This window comes from Myotis lucifugus, unplaced genomic scaffold, assembly GCF_000147115.1.
Source record: "Myotis lucifugus unplaced genomic scaffold, Myoluc2.0 scaffold_119, whole genome shotgun sequence".
NCBI classification, from domain to species: domain Eukaryota; kingdom Metazoa; phylum Chordata; class Mammalia; order Chiroptera; family Vespertilionidae; genus Myotis; species Myotis lucifugus.
Window position 1 is genome coordinate 3,594,696 of NW_005871167.1, and position 23,621 is coordinate 3,618,316.

Below are 23,621 nucleotides of genomic sequence, written 5' to 3' on the forward strand. Positions count from 1 at the left end.
TGTGGAGCAGAAAATGAGAGAAGAGAAGCTTTATTTCCAAGTTGAAACATTAGTGCCAGATGAAAGAGAAGTATTTCTGTTTGCAGGAAGAAATGAAGGGGTGAGCACTCCGTTCATAGAGAATGAAGAACTGCTAAGAAAACTTGCTTTGTCTCACAACTAAGCAAGTGGACATTCATTGTGCTTCTTTACCTTCAGTTTCAAGCAAAACCCAGATGTTTGATATTAAGCAGCCTAATATTCCCAGGAACTATTAAATTTGGCTATATGATTAAGGAGCCTTCCCCAGGCCTCAGTTTTTTAAATCTGTGAAATGGAACAAATATCATTGGGTTTCTTTGTTTAAAGATGACCTTAAACTCTTTTTAAAGACAAATACAAAGAAATGTTACATTTACATAAAGACAATTTGTTCTGCTAAGAGAAGAAAAAGTACATTATGTCCATATAGCAAAATTATTGATGCTAAAATTGCTCCTTTGATTTCATCTTTAAAAGCACCAGCAACCATATTTCTATTCAAGTATTAGAATGAAGACTTTGTTTTTTAAAATATAAGATTAATGAATACTTATTGTAACAAACTCAAACTCTCAATTAGGGTATAAAGGAGGGCTTCTCAGTCTTGGCGCTACTGCCATTTCAACAGGCAGCCTCTGTGTGGGGCTGTCCTGTGCGCTGGAGAATGTTCGGCAGCCTGGCTGGCCTCAAGTTGTCCAGACATCGTCAAGAATGTATGTAGATGTTGTCAAATGGACCCCGAGGGAGCGGGCAAAACCACCCTCTGTTGCAGCCACAATATATAATATAAAGTAGAATTGAACATGCTTCCCCCTAGGAGAAAAACAACAACAAAAACTTCCCAGAGGTAATCACTGATAAAGTTTGGTTTATATATTTCCAGCAATTTCTATGTATAACCTAGTGATGGCGAACCTATGACACCTCTGACACGCGGACTCATTTTTTTTGGTTGATTTTTCTTTGTTAAATGGCATTTAAATATATAAAATAAATATCAAAAATATAAGTCTTTGTTTTACTATGGTTGCAAATATAAAAAAAATTCTATATGTGACACGGCACCAGAGTTAAGTTAGGGTTTTTCAAAATGCTGACAAGCCGAGCTCAAAAGGTTCGCCATCACTGCCTCAGCCCAAGCTGGGTTTGGTTTTCCATGCTCCTTCAGCTCCCCATCCTGATTGCCTTTTTCACTTGCTTTTTTTTAATTCCCTTTTTGCCACCGGCTACCACCATTAACACCCTTGCTGATCAGTTCTCTCTGATGTTATTGACCATCCTGGCTATGGCTATTCTGGTCAATGGTCAGCCTTGCTCTGTGGCCAGTGATCAACTGGGTTATTTTTCACCTGTTCCAGCTCTTGGTCTTCAAAGATCTCTTAACTCTTTCCTCCCACTGTGCTCTGATCCCATCAATATCTGGCACTTCCTTTTTGAAAGCAGGCAGACAGTTATCTCATTTTTTTTTTTTTTACAACAGAGTATCACTCCTGTAATAAAGCGTGCGCACCTGCATGTGCTCCTGCACACACACACACACACACACACACACACACTATAATGGGTCTTACAAAAATGAGCAATAGGCAAACACACACATCCTTAAGATTAGCTTCTGGCTGAGGGGTGGTGCTCATCGTGCCAAAACTGCATGCAGCTCAAACTCAAACTGGAATTGTGCCCCTCTGGCACTTTAAAATGTTTTAGCTCTTCCTCCCTTTGTGAGTATACACTTGTACACAATGTCAGCTCTTCCCCCATTGTCAATTAACGAAACCAATAAAAAAACAAAGCCCCACTGGTAAACACCCACTACCCTTCTTAGGCAAGTTAGGGGCAAAACAGGAGATAGAGGCAAACCCACCTCCTATATAGCTCCCCATTAAGGGCAGACTTCTCACCCCAAAAGTCCACTCTTCATTGCTGGCCTGGCAGAGGCAGAATTGAGTCTTTTCCAGGTCTCCCTTCCTTGTCTAGTTATTACCCTCTTCAAAGGGGGAAGTCAGTGCAAACTTCTTCCCCTGCCAACCCCCTATCAAATGCTTTTGCCAACAAAAAAAAAAAAGAGCCAAAGATGGACTTTCCAGGCCCAGGACAGTCCCCAAATATTAGGACAGATCTGTTTCCTGGGGTCATGGAGTGAGGACACAAGGCCAAAGTTCTCCCCACATTCCACTTCCCTTGGGAAAAGCAATAAAGATCAGTTTGGTTTTTATTAAGGAAAAAGCTGTCATTCCCAGAAGGAGCAAAAATTCCTTGTAACCACCATTTCCCTATCATTCCAGATGCTGAGAGAACACTTAAGCTCCTTATTTCTTTACTAGTGACCCGGTGCATGAAATTCATGCACATTAAAAGGAAATTAATTAGAGGAAATATTTTAATATTGCTATTTGCCCTTTCTCTATAATAGTAGTGTCAGAGATGAAAGAAAATTAGTAAAATGTATATGAAAAGCTTCCTCCTGTCAGAGTCTGGGCATGCCATGGGAACCAGAGTCAAGTCCCCACCCACCCTCGTGCACCTTGAAATCATGCAAGACCCAGCCCCAGCTGGACCCACCCCCATCAAGCCCCACCGGGCGGGGGGCGCAGCCTCAGGTCCCCCGTCAAACTCTGCCGGGCGGGGGTCACAGCCTCAGGTCCCCTGCCCTGACCCAGCACCACACAGCCTCAGGTCCCTGCTGATTGCTGTGTTATGGAATCCCTGCCTCCGCTGTGGGCATAGCCATCTTGACAGTTATGGTGTGATGGTCAATTTGCATATTCCCGCTTTATTATATAAGATTACCTTCCTTGTTTCTTTCTTTCTTTTTTTTTTTAAGGGACATCAGCTTTTATTTTTCCCCTTTTCACAAAACGAAGTAGAAGAAGTAATACAGAATTAAAATCACAAAAGTAGTTGGTAGAACATGTATACACAAAAAATCCAGATAAGAAGACAGACTTATTTACAATGAGGAAACACATGTAAATTAAGGTAGCTTGTGGTATGAAACAAAAAACTCAAACATATGCTACATGGGTGCCACTGTTGACAGCAATATTGAAGGGGAGAAAACAACACTTATGTAGGGACAGATATACCACAAGATCCAGGTTTTACAGCATCAGTGCAATAAATTCACAGAACTATATTACAGCTAGTCAATCAGAGTTAAAGAATTGTTCCCAAATATGTCACATTTTCGGCCCTTAAAAGGTTCATTCCACAGATTTCAACTACTCTAAATATCTAGCTACTGAGAGGGAAAATGATTCTAAAACGCTTTCCAAGAGTTAGAACATTGCTATAGACCAGGGGTTCTCAAACTTTTTAAACAGGGGGCCAGTTCACTGTCCCTCAGACCGTTGGAGGGCCGGACTATAGTTTAAAAAACAACTATGAACAAATTCCTATGCACACTGCACATATCTTATTTTGAAGTAAAAAAACAAAATGGGAACAAATACAATATTTGTATTTGCATGTGGCCCGCGGGCCGTAGTTTGAGGACCCATGCTATAGACTTAAGGCCATCTATCATGTACACAAGTTTGCTCTCACCAACAGCCCTTATAATCTTTAGAGAAATATCTAGGAAAAACAGTCAGATGCCAGCATAGTCACCACTTCCTAGACCAAATCTATGGGGACCAAGCAGCCAACATTACCATAAAATGAGAATTGAAAAATGAGTGGGAGAAAATTATTTTCTACTGAATCTTGATGAAACACAGGAAGAAGACTTTTGTCCTTTATTAGCTGGTCTTAGAGTAAAAGTCATAGGCACGAGTCTTCATCTCTATGTACTTTAGTTTTAGACAGCTGAAAATCTGAAACTAAAGTATGCTAAAAATCCTAAATTCAAGCTTTTGGAAGCCTGCTATTAAAAAGCCTTTAGAACCTACTAACTTGAAAGCTAAGTGCAACGGGACAAAAGCTCTACAACTGTCAGGTTCCCCATTTCGGAGGATCAGTTGCTCAGTTTTGCACAAGGGAGAAACCAATACATACTAGGGCATGTAATCAGTTTCATTTTATTTCATGAGGGTGCTTCTCCATGGTATAGAAACAGAATTGGTCTCTTCATTGAAGTGGTAAACTTGGTCTCTATATTCTTGAAGCTGGACATTTTTTTAAGCAGAATGGGAAGGAGACGGTACAACCAGTTTCCTATAGCCACAGACCACTACACCTTATATCTAGCTAAAGCAAAGATCAACTTGAACAATTATCCAAAGTCATTTAGCTGTACTAAAGATTGAAGTTCATCACTATATTATTTTAAAGGAAGCTGCCTATAAGTAATCAACCCTGCGTGAGAAAAATCAAAACAAGTTGTATTCATGAGTTGTCCATATAAGGCCAACTGATGAGAATGCACCCAGATACACTTGACATGAAGACTCTGTATAAAGCCTTGCGTGGCGAGTCTGAATTTCTAGTAACTAAGGGCAGAATGCGTGAGAGCAAAGAGCTACTTCTGTAACACTTTAGTATCCAGGTAGCAGAAACTGTTCCCACGCACAATGTATACTCCGTTAATCACACTGAATAAAGAAGATGCGTTACTCGTTTTTCTTTGCTTTTTGCTTAAGAAGCTTGTTCATCTCCCTTTTGGCCATTCCAGTGTACTTCGAAATGATTCCATGTTGGTTTAGTCCAGGAAGCCACAGTAAGAAAGTCACTACCAGGTAGGTGAGAAGAAGGTTGTGGACCTGCTGTCCCACCCAAGCAACTGCAGCAAGAGAAATGATCACGGTCATGAAGTACATTTTCGGCTTTTCCTCCTTTAGTGTGAAGAGGCGTTTCCACCAGCGCACAGTTCTGCCACGGGTTTTACTAGATTGCTGCAAATTTCATGGAATCTTTGCTGCTGCTCAGTGGTCAGAAACACCAAGGCAACCACACCCACGATGGCAGGCGGAAACCAGGCTCTTTCCCATCGGAGGACTTTATCGGCCATCAGCATCACCTCTCCCCATCCTTGCAGCTGCTCTTCCAGACTTGCGGTCTCTGCAGCCAGCAAGTTGGTGCTGCGATGATCGCCCTCCGCCATGTCTCCCAGGTGCTGCTTCAGCGAGCCCAAGGCAACCTCCCAACCAGCCTCAGTCCAAGAACCGCAGGCGACCCCGGCGCTCTTTTTCTTTTTCTTTTCTTTTTTTTAAAAAATATATTTTATTGATTTTTTACAGAGAGGAAGGGAGAGGGATAGAGAGCCAGAAACATCGATGAGAGAGAGACATCAATCAGCCGCCTCCTGCACACACCCCACTGAGGGGGTGCCCGCAACCAAGGTACATGCCCCCGACCCTAATCGAACCTGGGACCCCCGAGTCCGCAGGCCGACGCTCTATCCACTAAGCCAAACCAGTCAGGGCTCTTTTTCTTTTTTTAATAGCTACAACAAATATCAATTTATTTAATCACCAACTATGCCTAAACTCTGTGGTTTCTTTTTTTTTATGTTTGAATATTTTTATTTTATGCACTCATACGCTTGCATACATGTTATTTCCTGCCTTGACTTCTCCTTTTTTCTTTTTTTTAAATTAAATCTTTATTGTTCAGATTATTACAGTTGTTCCTCTTTTTCCCCCCATAGCTCCCCTTCACCCGTTTCCCACCCCACCCTCCGCCCTCACCCCCCCACCACTGTCATCCATAGGTGCACGATTTTTGTTCAGTCTCTTCCTGCATCCCCCACACCCCTTTACCCCCAAGAATAGTCAGTCCACTCCCTTTCTATGCCCCTGATTCTATTATAATCACCAGTTTATTCTGTTCATCAGATTATTTATTCATTACTTTTTAAATTCACTTGTTGATAGATGTGTATTTGTTGTTCATAGTTTGTATCTTTACCTTTTTCTTCTTCTTCCTCTTCTTAAAGGATACCTTTCAGCATTTCATATAATACTGGTTTGGTGGTGATGAACTCCTTTAGCTTTTCCTTATCTGTGAAGCTCTTTATCTGACCTTCAATTCTGAATGATAGCTTTGCTGGATAAAGTAATCTTGGTTGTAGGTTCTTGGTATTCATCACTTTGAATATTTCTTGCCACTCCCTTCTGGCCTGCATAGTTTCTGTTGAGAAATCAGCTGACAGTCGTATGGGTACTCCCTTGTAGGTAACTGACTGTTTCTCTCTTGCTGCTTTTAAGATTCTCTCTTTGTCTTTTGCTCTTGGCATTTTAATTATGATGTGTCTTGGTGTGGTCCTCTTTGGATTCCTTTTGTTTGGGGTTCTCTGCGCTTCCTGGACTTGTAAGTCTATTTCTTTCACCAGGTAGGGGAAGTTTTCTGTCATTATTTCTTCAAATAGGTTTTCAATATCTTGCTCTCTCTCTTCTTCTGGCACCCCCATAATTCAGATGTTGATACGCTTGAAGTTGTCCCAGAGGCTCCTTACACTATCTTCATATTTTTGGATTCTTTTTTCTTTTCCAGTTGGGTGTTTTTTGCTTCAAATCTTTGACTTGATTCTTGCAATCCTCTAGTCTGCTGTTGGATCTCTGTATATTATTCTTTATTTCAGTTAGTGTATGCTTAATTTCTAGTTGGTCCATTTTCATATCCTCACTAAATTTATCAGCAGTTTCTAGAAAATTCTTGAAAAACCTTATAACTGTAGTTTTGAACTCTATATCCAGTAGTTTGCTTTCCTCCATTTCTGGCATTTGTGACCTGTTTCTTTGTCTCCGCATTTTGGCTGCTTCCCTGTATTGATAGAGTGGCTTTCTGTGCTAGGTGTCCTATAGGGCCCAGTGGCTCAGCCTCCCCAGTTACCTGAGGTGGATACTCTTGGTGCACCCCTTTGTGGGCTGTGTGCAGTCTTGTTGTAGTTAAGCCTTGATTGTTGTTGGTATCACTGGGAGGAATTGACCATCAGGCCAATTAGCTGTGAGAATCAGCTGTGTCTACAGTGGGAAAACTTCTGTGCTGGAGACACCCTTATGGGCAAGACTTGCTTCAGTGGGGCTTTGGTGCTCACTGAGTCAGCCCCCTGAGTGTGTCCCTTATGGATCTGAGGAGTTGTAATCTGGAAGGTCCCAATCTGACCACTGGGTACACTGGCTCTTGGATCTCTAAAGAGGTGCTAATTTAGCCTCTGCCTGATGCTACCCAGCAGGAGCTACGGAGACATCTGCAGATTCCTCTTCCTTGTTTGGGGTTTGGAGGTGCCCAGATGAAGCCCAGCTGTGAAGCAATGCAAGCTGCTGTGGGCCTTGGGCCTTCTTTTGGATGTTCTGGGTCTCTCTGACCCAGCTGCAGTTTGTTCGGTAATTTTAGATTGCAAAGGGCCAGGGCATTCATATGCAAAAGCCTCTGCGCACAGCTTGGGTGGGGCAGGGTCTCAGGGAATCACCAGGGTGGAGCAAACAGCTATGGCTGATCCTCAGTCCTGCCTTAAGAGGCCCCGGGTCTCAGTGTCCTGCGGTAATCGCTGCAAGCACCTCTGAGAGAAAGCCGCCCTGGAGTTTCTCCGATGCCAGACAGTTTCTCCCCGTATGAGTCTGGGTCCCCAGAGACTCACCCGGAACTGGAGTTCAGAGCAGTTGGGAGCTTGTGACTCCCTCCTGATTGAAAAAGACAGCCGTGTCCTCAGTTGCCAGCCCTTTCCGCGTGCGCCTCTGTACCTCTGCACTTTACTTCCACACCTCCTCTGGGTCTCAGTGTGCTTTTCTCTTTCCTTGTAGTTGTAGAATTTTCACTCAGCCAGCCTTCCTGTGGTTCTGGATGATGTCTGTTTTGTCTTTTAGTTGTATTTTTGAAGTAGTTGTGCGAGGCAGCAATTTTAGGTGTTTACCTTTGCCACCATCTTGGTTTCTCTTACCTTCCTTGTTTCTGATGCTAGAATTTATCCCTGCATGCATCCCTTTGGCACTCTGCTGCGTTATGGGACCACCAGCAGAAGCCTACAGCCATCTCCAGGGGAGTCTTGTGGGATAACACCCCTTCTGTGAATTGGAGAAGGGAAGCAGATCTTGGCCCTCTTCACACTTTGACAAGAACCGGAGAACTTAAGAATTGGGTCTGATGTTCTTTCAATTGAGCCAGTTCAAGGCAGGGCCCCAGAAAGTGTCCTTCATGGGGGTCCTCAACCAAGTTTGGTGTATCCTGAGAACAGAATGTGCTGGCCCAGGCCTGAGCCATCCCCAAACTCCTCCCACTTCCCTGGTCTCTAACCAGTTCCAGCTGTGCACAATCCCGGCCATGACTTCCCATCTGGCTTCTAGGAACTCATGACTAATCAAAGAAGTGCATGTATGTGGGCGGAGTTCTTCTTAAAAACAGACATTTCCAGAGTGAGTGGCTTGGAGAGAGGCTTGGAGAGAACTCAATCCCACTCAGCCAGGGAAAGTTCCCTTTATCCCGACTCTAGATCAAGAGCACTCTGGCCTTAACTTAGTTACAACTTAGCTTTTTCCCACATCCCGTTTCCAGTTTCAGGACCCAGACTTGCCCTTTAAAAACCAGGACGTAGCCCTTCAGGCCACCCCATTCCAGGAAGGGTGTCTGTCAGAGGGGGCGGGTGACAGTGTAGAGAATGGCTTCTCTTGGGCTTAGAGATCTCTACAAACCTTTGCCCTCCACCCATAGCCCCATAGCCTCTGATCATTAGAACATACTCTCAGATTCTAACCTAATCCCTCCCGTGACAGTTTAACATATATAATTAAAAATATTTCTATCCACATTCTTCTGTGGGCAGAGAGGGAAACCAGATTGCAGGAAGGGAGCAAGCCAGCCAAAGAATCCCGGAGTTCTTTCTCTCATGGAGTCAAGTTCTCTTTTTGTGGCAGGCAGACCACATGTTCTGACCCTTCACACACATCCCCCCAGCTCCCCCAGTGAGAGATGACAAATCAGAGGGAAAAAGAGCTGGGTCAGCCTGGCTCAGGGGGTGGGGGCTGGCAGAGGGGTGGTCATGACGCCATTATGGGGACAGACTTAGTCATGCAGTCCTTGTACTTACGCCCTGCCTGCAGCTCCTGGCCCCAGGGGCTTTTGTTTGGGTACCCCGGGGGGATTGCGGGGGGTGGGGGGGGGTAGGGGTGTGTGTGCAAAGATCATAGTTTGAGCCTGAGGCTCTGCTGCTTCTTGCTGTGTGACCCAAAACAACCTATTAGAGACTCTTTTTTTTTCTTTTCTATAAATAGGTGATAATACCAGCCCTCAGAATTGTTGCTGAGATTTAAATAAATAAACCAATAAATTTATCTGGCAGCTTTCACTATTTTCCTCTATTCTCTCCCGGATTCTTAGTATCTAGAATGTGGTTCTATCCCCCAGGGTCTCCGGAGGCCGGAGTGCCCCCTCTGTCACCTTTCATGATAACCACCATCTCTCTCACTAACACACACCGTCCTAAACATCCCCGATGGGTTTTTTTCTTATATGAGGTGCCTGGGGGAGTAATCTGCTATCACGTTCACCTGAATTTACTCCTTTTCCTTGTGTATCCTCCTTGTCTGTATTCTCCTCTCGCCACCACCACCCTCAGCTCCTGACCCTCCCCCATGATCCTGACTACTTTCTATTGCTTTCTCTTCCACCCCAGCCAGTTTCCGGGGGCTGCGCCTGGGCAGGCAGAGCTGGAGCCAAACTCAGGGTCACAGTTCCAAGTAACTGCATCAAAGTTACTAGTAGTTCTCTTCTGTGTAGAATTTACTGGTGATCTTCATTTTCTTCCTTGTTTACTTTGGTATTTTCCAAATTTACTACAGTGAGCAATGAATAACCTTTATTCAGAAAAACACACACACAAAAACTTTAATCAGAAAAATATTATCATTTTCAATTGGTTCATGTCTTGTTCAAAAGCAGAGGGACTGAGGGGTGGGGTGTGGAAAAGAGGAACAGATGGGCAGGGTGAGGAAAGAGCCCTGTAGGGGGCTGAGCATGAGCTGGTCACCCAATTCCATCATTTCCTGGGGGCATCAACCTTAGTGATGGGCTCATCAACCTTTCCACAGTCATGGCCTCTGTGACTCATCAGTCAGAGGCTCTCTGTCCTCCCTTGCTGGTCACTGGCCATTTGGGACTTAGTCACCTGATTGTTACCCAGTTGGGTGCTGGGTGGATGAAGGCGACCAGCATCATTGAGGGCAACAATATGAGTCAGGAGTTTCCCCCACCTCCATCCTGGGGTGTTAAGAGTTCCCCTATAGCATTGATGGCGAAACTATGACACATGTGTCAGAGGTGACACGCGAACTCATTTTTTTGGTTGATTTTTCTTTGTTAAATGGCATTTAAATATATAAAATAAATATCAAAAATATAAATCTTTGTTTGACTATGGTTGCAAATATCAAAAAATTTCTATATGTGACACAGCACCAGAGTTAAGTTAGGGTTTTTCAAAATGCTGACATGCCGAGCTCAAAAGGTTCGCCATCACTGCCCTATAGTCTATCCGCCTTTCAGGCTGGGGTGTGGGGGAGGGCTCAAAATTGGAGTCCTACTGAGAATGTGAGTTTAGTAACCTTTCCCCCATTCCTATCACTACTTCCCAGTGCATTTGAATGGTATGCAAATGTTGTGTAATGCATAAATGACAGTGGAGCCTTCCCTGGCTCCTAACCACTTAAAGAACAAAGCTCTAGCCCTGGCCAGTGTGGCTCAGTTGGTTGGAGCGTCATCCCATGCACTGGAAGATTACGGGTTTGAACCCGGTCAGGGAACAAGCTTAGATTGCAGGTTCGATCCCAGGTTGGGGCACGGGCGGGAGGCAACTGATCAATGTATCTCTGTCACCTCTCTCTCTCTCTCTCTCTCTCTCTCTCTCTCTCTCTCTCTCTCCCCAATTAAAAACAAAACAAGAAAGCTCTAAGCATCAGTGTACATGTGTTATGGAGTTAGCAGTAGGGTTCAAATACAGGCCAGACCAATTAGGAGCTCCATGTCCTTAGTCATGTTTCTCTTTTTGGCTCTCCATTTTCTCTCCTAAAAAATGGCCAGAATTATTCTTCTCTCATAAGAGGGTAGTGAGAATTAAATGAGATAATAGAACTCAAATAACACAAAGTAGGTTTCTAAAATGTAACTTCCCCCCTCTTCCTTATATAGCATTCAGGACTTTCTAAACTCTGGTTCCCACCCTGACCATTTATTGACAAAGATTTATTACGCACCACCTGAAGGATTAAGCTAGCCTGGGGTAGGCACTAGGGACTCAGTGTGAATGTGCAGTACAAACCCTCAGCACTTATGAGCACAGCTGGCTTTTCTCAGCTCTACACTTTTACTCAAGGACTGCACTGTCCCTGTCCCTCAGTACCCTTTCACCCCAACCAGCTCATAGGCAGCCTCCAAAATTTGCCCTCTCAAGGTGGGGGGAGGAGAAATAGACTGGGGAACTTATATGCATGAACACAGGCAATAGTGTGGCGAAGGCTTGGGAGGGACGGGTGCAGGGAAGAGGGGCTCAATGGGAAACAAACAAACAAGAAAAAAACAAGGAGGACATCTGTAATACTTTCAACAATAATGATAAATTACAAAAAAAAGTCTGCCTTCTCAGCGGACCTTTCCACAGCCCCATGCCCCTTAGGATGGGCACCTCCTGACTGGCATCCTGGTTCCCCTCATTTCAGGCACTTGGGCTGCCCTTACCCTCTCTGGAAGCTCCCTGTGCACAGTCTCCTGCCCTTTACTTCTTTGGGCCCTTGTGAACCCCTACCTCCATTCCAGGCTCATTCAATTCTGGAAATCATGACTTTTTATGAAAGCAGACACAAGTCGGCTTCAGGAGCATTTAAATTTCAAACTTGGGCCCTAGCCAGTGGTCGGCAAACCGCGGCTCGCGAGCCACATGCGGCTCTTTGGCCCCTTGAGTGTGGCTCTTCCACAAAATACCACGTGCGGGCGCACACGTACAGTGCGATTGAAACTTCGTGGCCCATGCGCGGAAGTCGGTTTTCGTTGTGGAGTGAAAGAAGATGTAGTGTCGAGGATTGAGAAAGGTGTGTTGAGATGGTTTGGACATATAGAGAGGGTGAACGAAAGGAGATGGACGAAACAAGTATACAAGACGAGTGTGGATGGGAGAGTTGGAAGGGGTCGACCTCAGCGAACGTACCTCAATCAGATTGAGGACGTTTTTAGCAAAGGCCAGCTTAGGAGTACCCTAATTAAGTTAATAACAATGTACCTACCTATGTAGTTTAAGTTTAAAAAATTTGGCTCTCAAAAGAAATTTCAATCGTTGTACTGTTAATATTTGGCTCTGTTGACTAGATGAGTTTGCCGACCACTGCCCTAGCCTGGTTGGCTCAGTGGATACAGCGTTGGCCTGCAGACTGAAGGGTCCCTGGTTTGATTCTGGTAAAGGGCACAGGCCCGGAATTTCGGGCTCGATCCCCAGTGGGGGGCCTGCAGGAGGCAGCCGATCAATGATTCTCTCTCATCACTGGTGTCTCTCTCTCTCTCTCCCTACCACTTGTCTGAAATCAATAAAAATATATTTAAAAAACAAGCAAACATAAATTTCCAACTTGGTCTTGGGGGCAAAAAATATCTAAGACCTCATCCTTGATTCCTTCACCTGAAATCCAAGCACCTAAGCTGCTTGCTACCTCTTAGCTTCACCTACCTCCCCACCCCCCACCCCCTCACCCCCCATCCCAGAGGAGACAGGGGGGCATGAAGGTTGAAGATGAGGAGTTTGCTGCCCCAGGGTTGCTGGGGCATAGGAATATCCAGCTCCAGGGGTTGGCCGTGGTCCCGATCCCTAGTCTCTGCAGAGATTCTATTCTCATCCTTCTAAAATGCGCCCCTTCCGCCCCCCAACAGTATGAAAAGTCTTCCTACCTGCAGCAGAACACTCTGGGCCTGGCTGGGGGATCTTCTTTTTTTTTTTTATTTAATATATTTTATTGATTTTTACAGAGCGGAAGGGAGAGAGATAGAGAGTTAGAAACATCGATGAGAGAGAAACATCGATCAGCTGCCTCCTGCACACCTCCTACTGGGGATGTGCCCGCAACCCAGGTACATGCCCTCGACCAGAATCGAACCTGGGACCTTTCAGTCCACAGGCCGACGCTCTATCCACTGAGCCAAACCGGTTTCGGCTGGGGGATCTTCTTGACTCTGCCCGCTGGCAGGGCAGGGGTTAATGGTGAATTACAACATATCTCTGGGCTGAGTCACCTCCCACTTCCACTCCCCCCAGTTCCCCTGATGTTTTATAAAGAGGACCAGAGACTAGAAAGTGCAAAGAACTGGAGGCAAGAGTGCCCCTGCCCCCCATCCTTGCTCCCTCAGGCTCCCAGAAATTTCAGGGCAGGGGCCACAGTCAGCCTCTGGAGCTCCTGTGTGGTGGGACCATGAACTGGCGGCCGCTGTGGCTGGGCTTCCTGCTTCCCTTGACAGTCACAGGCCGGGCCCTGGGGCCTGCAGAGAAGGAGGCAGCAGTGGTGAGTCCCCTGGGCAAGAGGGACCTCAGCCAGGGGAGGAATGAGGGTGCTGTTCCATATCCCATCCAAGCCTCCCTCCTGACCGCAACCTGCCTGCCTTTCCCTTCCTTCCTCGACTCCATGATCTATCCCTGCCCATCCTCCTCTCCTCCCTCTTTCCTAAGGTGCCTCTCCTTTCATCTTCCACGTCTGTCCCCTCCTATCCACATGGTTCTGTTAGGTCACTTAGAGGCTTTACCCTGAGACTAACCCCCTTTTTTACCCTGCTAACCCCTGCCTCTATCATAGGATTACCTTCTGCAATATGGGTACCTACAGAAGCCTCTAGAAGGACCCGATAACTTCAGGCTAGAAGATATCATGGAGGCTCTGAGGTGAGAGATCATAAAGCGCATGCCTTCAGGGGTGAGGTTGCAAGGTCTTTCCCTCTTCTTGTCCCTTCCTCTCCCTAAACCCACCTCTGCCTGGCCCGAATCCATGCTGGGATCTAGGGAGTGGGTGGGCATCACTGTGAGGGTGGTGGGCACGGGTGCGATGGGGATTCAAAGATGAGAAGCAGTCATTGCGTCTTCTGAGGCTCTAAACACTCCTTTGGAGGCTCCACATTGTATTCAAATACTGACATTGAGCCACATCCCACAGTAAGTATAATTTATACGTAAAAGTATGAATTGGGTTGGGGTTGAGTTGTTGACATGCGGTTGCCTTTTTGTAGACATTTAATTCATCATTCATTTCTATTTTGAAGTTTTCTTTTTATATATTGGATCCAATGGATCATTTTTTCTTTTTGCTCTCACATCTGTTCACAATCCCTTGAAAAGCCACGGTACCTGCAGTGCCTGATGGATGAAGTTGCCTCAGAGCAGGCTGGGCTGGGAGTGGTATCCAGCCAGGAGGGGAGAAGTCTGAGAGAGGACAGGTCCTCAGGGGGGGGCAGTGGTGGGAGAGTCTCCAGAGCAGGGGATCAGGACATGCCCCCAGAGCAAGTTAGATTGCGGGGGGGTTGAGGGGTGAGGGGAAGGTTACACCGAGGAGAACCTTACCCGAGTAAGCCTGGAGATGGGGAGGTGAGGTTGGAATATTGCCATAACTCCAGAGCAAAGAGAAAGTCCAATTTATGGCAACCGGATACGGGAGTAAACCCATCAGCTTCAGAGATTCTCGGCTATCGCTTCGGGCGGCAGGGAGCCAAAGAGCTTTCCTCAGACCCCCAGTCATTCCAGATTCCCCTACCTTGCTAGACCTACCCTTCTCCCTCTTTTCAGAGCTTTTCAGGAAGCATCTGAGCTTCCAGTCTCAGGTCAGCTGGATGAAGCCACAAGGGCCCGCATGAGTCAGCCCCGTTGTGGGCTGGAGGACCCCTTCAACCAGAAGACCCTTAAATATCTGCTGCTGGGTGAGGCCTGAGCCTGGGGAAGGGGGGATAGGCAGAGGTGGCATGGACAGCCTGGACTAGCTCAGTGTTGAATGGGTGGTCGCCTGGTGATTACCCGATTGACCATCACGTGGCTGGAGGGTTGTTACATAGCTTTGCTGAGTGAATACTGAGCTCTCTGGCTGGCAGGAGGATTTGTGTTTCTAATCTATTTCCTGGTCCCATAACCAGGCCGCTGGAGAAAGAAGCACCTGACCTTCCGCATCTTGAACCTGCCTTCCACCCTCCCACCCGACACGGCCCGTGCAGCCCTGCTTCAAGCCTTCCAGTACTGGAGCAGTGTGGCCCCCCTCACCTTCCAGGAGGTGAAGGCTGGCCGGGCTGACATCCGCCTCTCCTTTCATGGCCGCCAAAGCCCGTACTGCTCCAATACCTTTGATGGGCCTGGTAGGTACCAGCTCTTGGCTCTCACCAAACAGACCTCTGAGATTATCTCTGTCCCCTTGAGCCATGGACTCTGGAACCTTAATGTTTAGGCTGACCCCTATGCCCATCTACCCCTACACTCTCTAACCACCTTCTAACATTCCCTTGGGGAGCAGCTGATCACCTCCCTTGGACGCTGCTCAAGGCACAACCCAGAGAGGACTGGGCCCGAGAGGAGAGAGTGGTGGGGAGGTAGCGTAGCAGAGTGATGGGCATCCCTGTAAGAACTGGGTGGTGACGGGGGAATCCGAAAGAAGAGAGCGAGGTATCCAAGAGACAGTGACCACAGATGGGGGATCTTGTGGGAATGGAGTAATTGGAGTTTATTACAGGAGCTCTGACCTCTTTCCTATCCACCTTTTGCCTTTGTCCAGGGAGGGTCCTGGCGCATGCCGACATTCCAGAGCTGGGCAGCGTGCACTTTGATGAAGATGAGCACTGGACTGAGAGGACCTACAAGGGGGTGAACCTTCGCATCATTGCAGCCCACGAACTGGGCCATGCCCTGGGGCTTGGGCACTCCCGATATACCCAAGCCCTCATGGCCCCTGTCTACGCTGGCTACCGGCCCCACTTCAAGCTGCACCCAGATGATGTGGCAGGGATCCAGGCTCTCTATGGTAGTCCTTCCCCTAGTGATCATGAGGGTCCATCTGATAAGCATCTTCAGGTGTGAAGAGGCAGTTCTAACCTCCATTGAGGGAAATGGCTTAGCTTATTTCTCTTCCTCCTGCCCAGTTGTTCAGACTTCTATTTTCAGGGACTGTTTTTCTGACACTTCCACATCTAATCTTGCTTTGGGGCCTGTCTCCCCTCAGACCCATTCTTGGGGATGAAGAATGAATATTCCAACAAACCAAAACATGTCTCCTGCTAATATCAATATGATCTTGCCTCCCACCAAGGGAAACTCTCTAGGATTCCCTTTCCCCACCTCTATGGGGCCTCTGAGCCAAACTTACAGAGGAGTGAGGAGGTCAGGAGTTCGAGTTCTCTCTCTGAGCAGCATTACATTACCTTGCAGGCAAGAAGAACCCTGAGACAGAAGATGAGGAAGAAGTGACAGAACTCATTGTACCCCAAGTGCCCACAGAACCCAGTCCTATGCCAGATCCCTGCAGTGGTGAACTGGATGCCATAATGTTGGGTGAGGCCCTTCCCCTCCAGGCTGTAGGCAAGCAGTGAGGACAGCCTGCTGAGCTTGAGACCTGGACAAATGGGAATGACGTAGGGTCACAGCATGAGCAGGCAGGAGGTAGTGGGCATAGAAAGGGGCATGTGGCACGGGGAGGGAGGCTTCAGAGCCAAATTAAAGATGGGCCAAGTAGGCATTTACCTCAGTTGCTGTAAGAGCCACATCTGGAAATACAGCAAGATGGAGAAAACGATATCAACTGGATGTCTATTAGAGAAGGTATTATACCTGCATGGAAGAGTAACTTGGAAGCCACTGGGGTGGAAAGTGAGGTCCCCCAAGGGGGAGCAGTTATCTGCAAGGTTTTAGTTTTGCCAAGCGGACCAGCCCTCAATGGCTCTGAACAACAAAGGAGAGGCTGAACTCGGTCCTCCTTCTGCCTCCTTGATCTTACTGAACTACAGTTGGATGAATTTTTGAGGAATCAGGCTGTGGGAGAAGGGAAAGTTATCAGCCTGCCTGAGATGACCGTCTTTTTAATTTGCTGACACACCTGTGCTCTCAGGGCCCCGCGGGAAGACCTATGCCTTCAAGGGGAGCTACGTGTGGACTGTGACAGACTCCGGGCTGGGTCCCTTATTCCAAGCATCTGCTCTTTGGGAGGGACTCCCAGCAAACCTGGATGCTGCCGTCTACTCTCCTCGGACACAATGGATTTACTTCTTTAAGGGTAAAGGGACTAGTTTATGCATCGTACCTGAGAGGGCTACCATCAAAGAAGCCATAAAGGGGAGGGAGCGGCGAGAAGTTTCTGAGAGGGTGCAAAGGAGGAACCAAAACTACCAGCCGAAGACAGAGGTGACTTGTTCTTGTATGTTCTCAGGAGACAAGGTGTGGCGCTACGTCAATTTCAAGTTATCTCCTGGCTTCCCCAAGAAGCTGAATAGGGTAGCACCCAACCTGGATGCAGCTCTCTATTGGCCAGTCAACCAAAAGGTGTTCCTCTTTAAGGTACACACTTCAAATCAAGGGCAAATCCCTTCTTAGGATGGGTGGGCTACTTCACACGGAGAAGCTCAGACTTGTTTCTAAAGGGAGTTTTGCAGTTGCTGTGGACGGAGGGTAGATATCTGGGGTCCCTAAGCTGTCTCCTCATGCTCCTCTTTTCCTTACCTACCCCATGCCTAGGGCTCCGGATACTGGCAGTGGGATGAGCTGGCCCGAACTGACTTCAGCCACTACCCCAAACCCATCAAGAGGTTGTTTACAGGAGTGCCAGACCAGCTCTCAGCTGCTATGAGTTGGCGGGATGGCCACGTCTACTTCTTCAAGGGCAAACAGTATTGGCAGCTCAACCGGCAGCTTCGAGTCGCGAAGGGCTATCCCAGAGATATCGCCCACAACTGGATGCACTGTCGTCCCCAAATCCCAGACACTACCCCATCAGGTGGAGACACCACTCCCTTAGCCACAGGCCCTGACCACTCAGTCACAGGAACAGCCTTGGGTACCACTTCCTTGCCCATAGATATCACCTTGAACTCTGACCACTCACCCAGAGACACAATCCCTGGCAACGTCATCCCCCCAGAGGCCTAAGACCTCAACCAAATATCTCCTCACTGGACTGCAGGTGCTGCCGCAGGGACATGGACCATAGACCTCAGACCTCTTAATGTCCCAGCTCTAGCCTCCATTCCCCTGTGCTCTGAGTCAGCCCCCAACTCTATCCATTTCTTCTCATCCTAGATAGCACTTCTAACTGCGTTACCTACTCTCTGGAAAACAGTGGTAGAGAGGAGGTGTCCATCAGGCCTGACAGGAGGCAACAGCTGGGAAGCTGAATACTTGGGTCCTGTTCTTCCTAGATGAAGTGCAAAAAAACAACAGCAGCATGGCCAGTAAAATGAGCAAGGGTTTTGGAATCCTTGAGAATAACATTGGCTTCTTTATGACTTGAGCAAGTTAATTAACCTTGTTGAGCTTCAGAGTTCCATCTGCAAAATAAGGTTAATGCCAATCCTGCAGGGTTGTTGCATTAAATGAAATACTCTATGTGAAGTGCCTGGCAGTGTCCGGCACATTTGTGCTTAATAAAGGCTAACTCCATGTTTTAAGAGAGGACTGAACAACTCTTCCTCTGGCTGTGTGTGTGTGTGTGTGTAGCTCCTACAGTAGTCCAGTCTGCTAAGGGAATCCTTATCAGATTTTTAGTGGACAGAGAACTTGTCAGTATGGCTAACTCTTTGTTTTGGGATGCAAAAAAACAAAAGAGCAGCAACAACAGAGGCCAGACTCCCTGATTCAGTGTTTAATTAATGCCACTTTATTCACATGTTCTTCCTCCCTCTCATCATAGCCTTGCCGCCTAGGGGAGGGATATATCTTCCTTCATGATATCTTCCTTCATGCCGTCTGGGGAATCAGGGAACTGACTTTGAGGGGTAGAGTCACAGTGGGGAGAGTTAGAATGGACTAGTGGCTGGGACAAAGTTCTGGTTAAGGAAGAAATGAGCATCACCGACAAAGAAAGGCAGAAAAGGCACTTGTCTCCCATACAGCCCGAAGACCAGGCTCCTTTGGGCAAAGGGCAACACTCCGGCATGTAGGCCAAGGCTCCCTCCTTGGAGCAAGAAGCCAGCTTTTGGGGGAGGCGGGGGCTGAGCCAGGCATTGCCCATGTCCTTCCCCACATCAAGAAGAGAAAGGGAAGCACCACGGAGGACAATACCCCCACCTGAGGTAGGAGAAGGGGGCTGAGCCTATGGGGCCTGGGGGGAAAGGCTAATCAGGAACCCAACTACCCCCTAATGAGGAGCCTGGGGATTGGGGGATCCTGGAGCTCCTCTGTGCCCTTCTCCCCATCAAAAAGCTATCAAGTGCCCAGCCAGTGTGGCTCTGTGGTTAAGCATCAACCTAAGAACCAAGAGGTTGCTGGTTTGATTTCAGGTCAGGGCACATGCCCCAACTGTGGGCTTGATTCCCAGTAGGGGGTGTGCAGAAGGCAGCCAATGGATGCTTCTCTCTCATCGATGTTTCTATCTTACCATCCCTTCTCCATTCCTCTCTCTCTAAAAATCAATAAAAACACATTAAAAAAAAAAAGCTATCAAGTGCTTTAGGAGGCTTCCTGATTTTCTACAGTTCCTACAGAAACAAAATCCCTTATTTTACCATTTTGTGGCACACTGAGGCCGGTATAGAAAAGGCTATCTGGGTAAGAACCCGCCCCCCTTGATTTGGAGGGAATTAGGGAGTCGGTTACTTTAGGGAGCAGGGCACCTCTATTATTGGACAGACGTAGCTACTCATATGTCCATTCCTCTCCCCTCCCCAAGATTCCTCTGTATCTGTCTCTGAAACCCATCCCTACAGGTCTGGTCTAGGTTGGAGCACAGATTCCATCCCCAGGTCTAGAGGTGGGGAAGTCTGTGTGTGAGTCCTGTGGGCTCAGGCCCTGCCCACCTGGTGCTCCCAGGCCCTTGCTAGCGGTATGGGGGTATCAGTGGAGGTTTAGGGTCAGGTCTGGGTGGAACCAGAAGGTGTGGTGAGGGGTATAGTGGAACCATAGTCGGAATCCAGGTCCAGGATGGTGTGGGGGGCTGTGGCCTGGCAGCCTGGTCCCAGTTGGCGATCTCGAAGGCTCTGGAGATAACTCTGGAGGGGCACAGGGCAGAGAGGACAGAAGGAAGGGCCTGGGTCAGTCCCCGTCCCACCCTGACTATCCCCATGTGCCCTCTGCCCCATCTCCCAGGATGCCCCTCCCCACCACTCACTGGAGCCAGACTGTCAGCAGGACTCCGGGCGTTGGTGGGGAGCTGCCTCCGGTAGCTGCCCTCACAGAGCCCCACCCCATGGGAGGTCCGGTGCCACTTGGCCTCTTGCTGACGGATCCGAAGAAGTTGGAGATGCCTTCGCTGGTGGCTCAAGACCACTGCTTGGGAGGGGGTGATACAGACTGAGGGAGGCCTCTTTAGACCCCAAATCCCACCCCCAAACACACTCACTCTCTAGAGAAATCCATTTGATCTTGTTCTGGCTCTATCAAACCTTGTCTCCCCCTCATCCCCTCCTTCCCCCAGTTCTTCTAAAAGAAACCCTTCTTTGGTGTCTTCCTACTCTCTCCTCCTGGGCTTTCCTGAGATCTTCATTATCTTCCATAAACTGTCTCCAATAAATAACTTTCCCATTCCCCCTGACAATTTTTCTTCTCATTCTTACCCAGACTTTTGGCTCCTCCAATTCTAACTTCCTTTCAATGTCCTGCCCCATTCTCCTCTCTCCTCTCAAGTGTATTTCCCCCCTTCCCCTCCTCAAGTCTGGGACTTGGGGACATGAGAAGGCACAGGCTGGCTGCTTCTGTACCACGGCACTAACTCACCATTGGCGTGGCCTCCATGTTCCTCATCCATGAGCTTCCACTGGGCCAGGGCCCCAAGGGCCCCCAGGGCCGGCCAAGTCCCCAGCAAGACCCAGCTATACCAGCAGAGAGGAGGCAAGGCCGGAAGTGCCTGCAAGCGTTGGCCCAGCCGACTGCCCAGTGCCAGCCCTTCCAGGAAATAGTCAGCACAGGCCACCAGCACCGCAGCACCCAGCAGGGCTGTGCCCAGAATGGTGAATGGACGTGGCCACCGAAGCGTGAGCAGGGCTCCCAGCAGTGCCAGCCCCACTAGCCCCCCAGCCGGTACCCAGGCTGAAGGTGGCTGGTAGATGGGTTCGGTGCCCAGCAGGGCCCCGGCACCCAGGGTTAGGCCTAGCAGGAGACCAGTCAGGAAGAGCCCAACACTGCGAACCAGCATGGTGACCAGGCCGCAGAGGAGTCCGATGCCCAGCGCAATGCCCGCGCTCACCTCCAGGCTCAGCTGTGTCTCTAGCACTCGCTCCTTGTGGCATAGCAGAAAGATCACCAGAGCTCCTGAGAGCAGGCCGGAGAGAAACATCACTGCCTTGAAGCAGCGGTAGCCTGGGAAGGGAGGCAGGAGGCACTGAGAGGTAGGAAGGGCTGAGGGGAGTCCACAGGGATGACTCTGCTGGTGAGCAGAAGAGCAGAAGACAGGAGCAGCACACCCAGGGATCTCAAGGCAAGAGGCAGAAAGGAATAGTATCAGGGAGGGCAGAGACTTTTCAGAAACTGTGAGGGGATGGGAGGGAGAGAAGGAGATAAGATGGTCCCAGTTGGCAATCTTATCGCCATTGAGGGGAGTAAGTATAGAAAAAAGGTCTAGTCCTTCCAGGAATGGTAGATGGGAAGAAATCAGCCTAGGCTGATTCAGGTTACTGGGGAAGGGTGAAGAAGCCTAAAGCATGGATGATAATTTGGGAATGGAGTTTTGAGGTAGAAGGCACGGGGAAGGCAAGCGGGAATGCCAGGGGTCACAGCTGGAGGGCATGGGGGGCGGATAAATAAGAGCTGGCAAGAGCAGCATGGGCCACACTGAAGGTAGCATTCCCTGGTAGAGTATTAGAGGTAGCCCAGGAGCAAAGGAGAAAGTTAACAGCATCCTTGAGGGGTGACAGTCTTGGGCAGCTGCCCCCCAGAACCTTGGCTCTGCCCTCACCGAAACAGCAGTAGATGATTCCAAAGCAGCAGCAAAGAGCACACACCAGGGCAGGTGCCAGTTCAGGATTGTCCTGGGGTTCCAAGACACATCTTGGGTCTGGAGGCTCTGGGAGTTGTTGATTAAAGGGCCTGGGGTCAGAGGTCATGGCCAGGGGCAGCAAAGCTTCCTCCATGGCAGGAAGAGAAGGTGGTCACAGAGGGGGAGGTCAATGTCAGCTCCTCTCATCCATCCATGAATGTCTCGAGGGGTTTGGGAAACCTGCAAGGGAGTAGGGGGCAGCAACTCAGGTGCCCATGAATTTTGAGGACTTTGTACCTCTATTTCATTTGAAGAGAGCCCAATTTCAGGAGGGAGCATGGCACCACTGGAGTAACTAAAGAAAACTTACGGGATTGGGTCGAGGGGAGCCAGCTGTCTCTTTACCACCCTCTGCAACAAGGACACTAACTAAAACATACATGAAAATCTTATAAGGGGATGAACCTTTTTTTGCCCCCTAACTTTCCAGGGGGGGATGGGAGGAGTAGGAAGTCCTAAATCTGTGGTGGGAGGAGTCCAGGGGCACCAATGGGACTACAGCAACCTGTTCCAGCTGCAAAAAGAAAGCTTGCCCCCACCTGCAGCTGGGACTCAATATCACCACACTGGACTAGGAAGGGTGGGGTTCATAAAAGGGGGAGAAGGAGCAGAAAGAGGAGAGCAGGGTGGGGTCTCTGGACGGCTGCTCCAACCCCAGGGGGGAGGGGGGAGTGGCAGGAACTGAAAGAGTTTGGGGCAAGGAATCCACATTTGCCACGGTTTCAAGCCTCTGCTTCTCGGGAGATGGAGCTGTTGGGGGAGGGGCCTCCGGCCAGTCCAGCCCCAAGGACCCCCATGGAATGAGCAGGCACCTGGCCCACAGATCGGTTCTGGTAGCCTCCCGCTCCTCCCCTCAGGGCACTGGGACTTGTCCTATCCCTCCCTTCCCCAGGGGATTGGGGGCTGACAGTGGGACTTGAACTCGGTTCCTGCGAGGAGAACACCAAGGAGGGGCTGGCATGGGGGGCACTGTGGGAGGGGGGTGGGGTGGATGCAGCCACATCCCCCCAGCTGTCTTCTTCTGGACATCACGGTCCCAACAGGCTGGAGGGTTGGTTTGGGGAATCCCTGGGGTTCCTCTCCTCAATTCTCTTGGAAGCCTAGGGACCCCAAACAAGGAGAGGTTTGGGAGGGGGTGTTCACTACTCACCACCCTGCCAGGCTGAGGAGAGGAAGGGGGTAGAAGTGCTTCCCTAGACCCCCAGCTGCATCCCTGCCCGGAGGTCCTAGGTGTCCGGGCGGCTGTCGGGCGTCGGTACCCCCAAGGCCACTCAGTTCGTTGCCCCCTAAACTCTTGCAAGTCGTAGCCCAAGCCCCGTGAACTAAAAGCAACCAGCTTGGGGGGGTGGGGGTGGGGGTGGAGGAAGGGGACAGGGCGGGGGTGACATCACGGGGCGGGCCCCTCCAACTCTTCCCCTTGTGTGTGGGGGGAACACAGTTTGCCTACTGCTTGAGGCTGGGAGCGGAGACCCCCCCACCCACCATAGCAGGAAAGGGTCCTGGGTGCACAAGAGGTTTGCGGAAAAGTCTCTGAATACTTGGGCGATGACTCGA

At 48.9% G+C, this 23,621-nt stretch overlaps 2 protein-coding genes and 1 pseudogene across 5 annotated transcripts; 1 reads left to right on the top strand and 2 right to left on the bottom strand.

Moving 5' to 3' along the window:
* Positions 1-4,552: 4,552 nt before the first annotated feature.
* Positions 4,553-5,122, bottom strand: LOC111827013 (annotated as a pseudogene).
* Positions 5,123-13,198: 8,076 nt separating this feature from the next.
* MMP19 (matrix metallopeptidase 19) lies at positions 13,199-18,558 on the top strand. Its single transcript, XM_006093675.3, has 9 exons — positions 13,199-13,430; positions 13,719-13,804; positions 14,699-14,829; positions 15,040-15,255; positions 15,669-15,914; positions 16,319-16,441; positions 16,995-17,159; positions 17,313-17,440; positions 17,618-18,558. The coding sequence occupies exons 1-9, from the start codon at positions 13,341-13,343 to the stop codon at positions 18,026-18,028; spliced, it is 1,596 nt and encodes a 531-aa protein (XP_006093737.1). The 5' UTR covers positions 13,199-13,340; the 3' UTR covers positions 18,029-18,558.
* A 174-nt stretch (positions 18,559-18,732) lies between these two features.
* Positions 18,733-23,586, bottom strand: LOC102443111 (transmembrane protein 198-like). Of its 4 annotated transcripts, none has more exons than XM_023758044.1 (5): positions 23,550-23,586; positions 21,987-22,247; positions 20,810-21,391; positions 20,205-20,362; positions 18,733-20,085 (listed from the first exon to the last, which is right to left on the bottom strand). In XM_023758044.1, the coding sequence occupies exons 2-5, from the start codon at positions 22,159-22,161 to the stop codon at positions 19,948-19,950; spliced, it is 1,053 nt and encodes a 350-aa protein (XP_023613812.1). In that variant the 5' UTR covers positions 22,162-22,247; positions 23,550-23,586; the 3' UTR covers positions 18,733-19,947. The 4 variants fall into 4 exon arrangements, with proteins under 4 accessions (XP_023613812.1, XP_023613813.1, XP_006093739.1 ...); XM_023758045.1 differs by lacking the exon at positions 23,550-23,586 and adding an exon at positions 23,218-23,542 and having other exon boundaries at positions 20,810-21,343; XM_006093677.3 differs by lacking the exon at positions 23,550-23,586 and adding an exon at positions 23,218-23,542.
* Between the last annotated feature and the right edge of the window lie 35 nt (positions 23,587-23,621).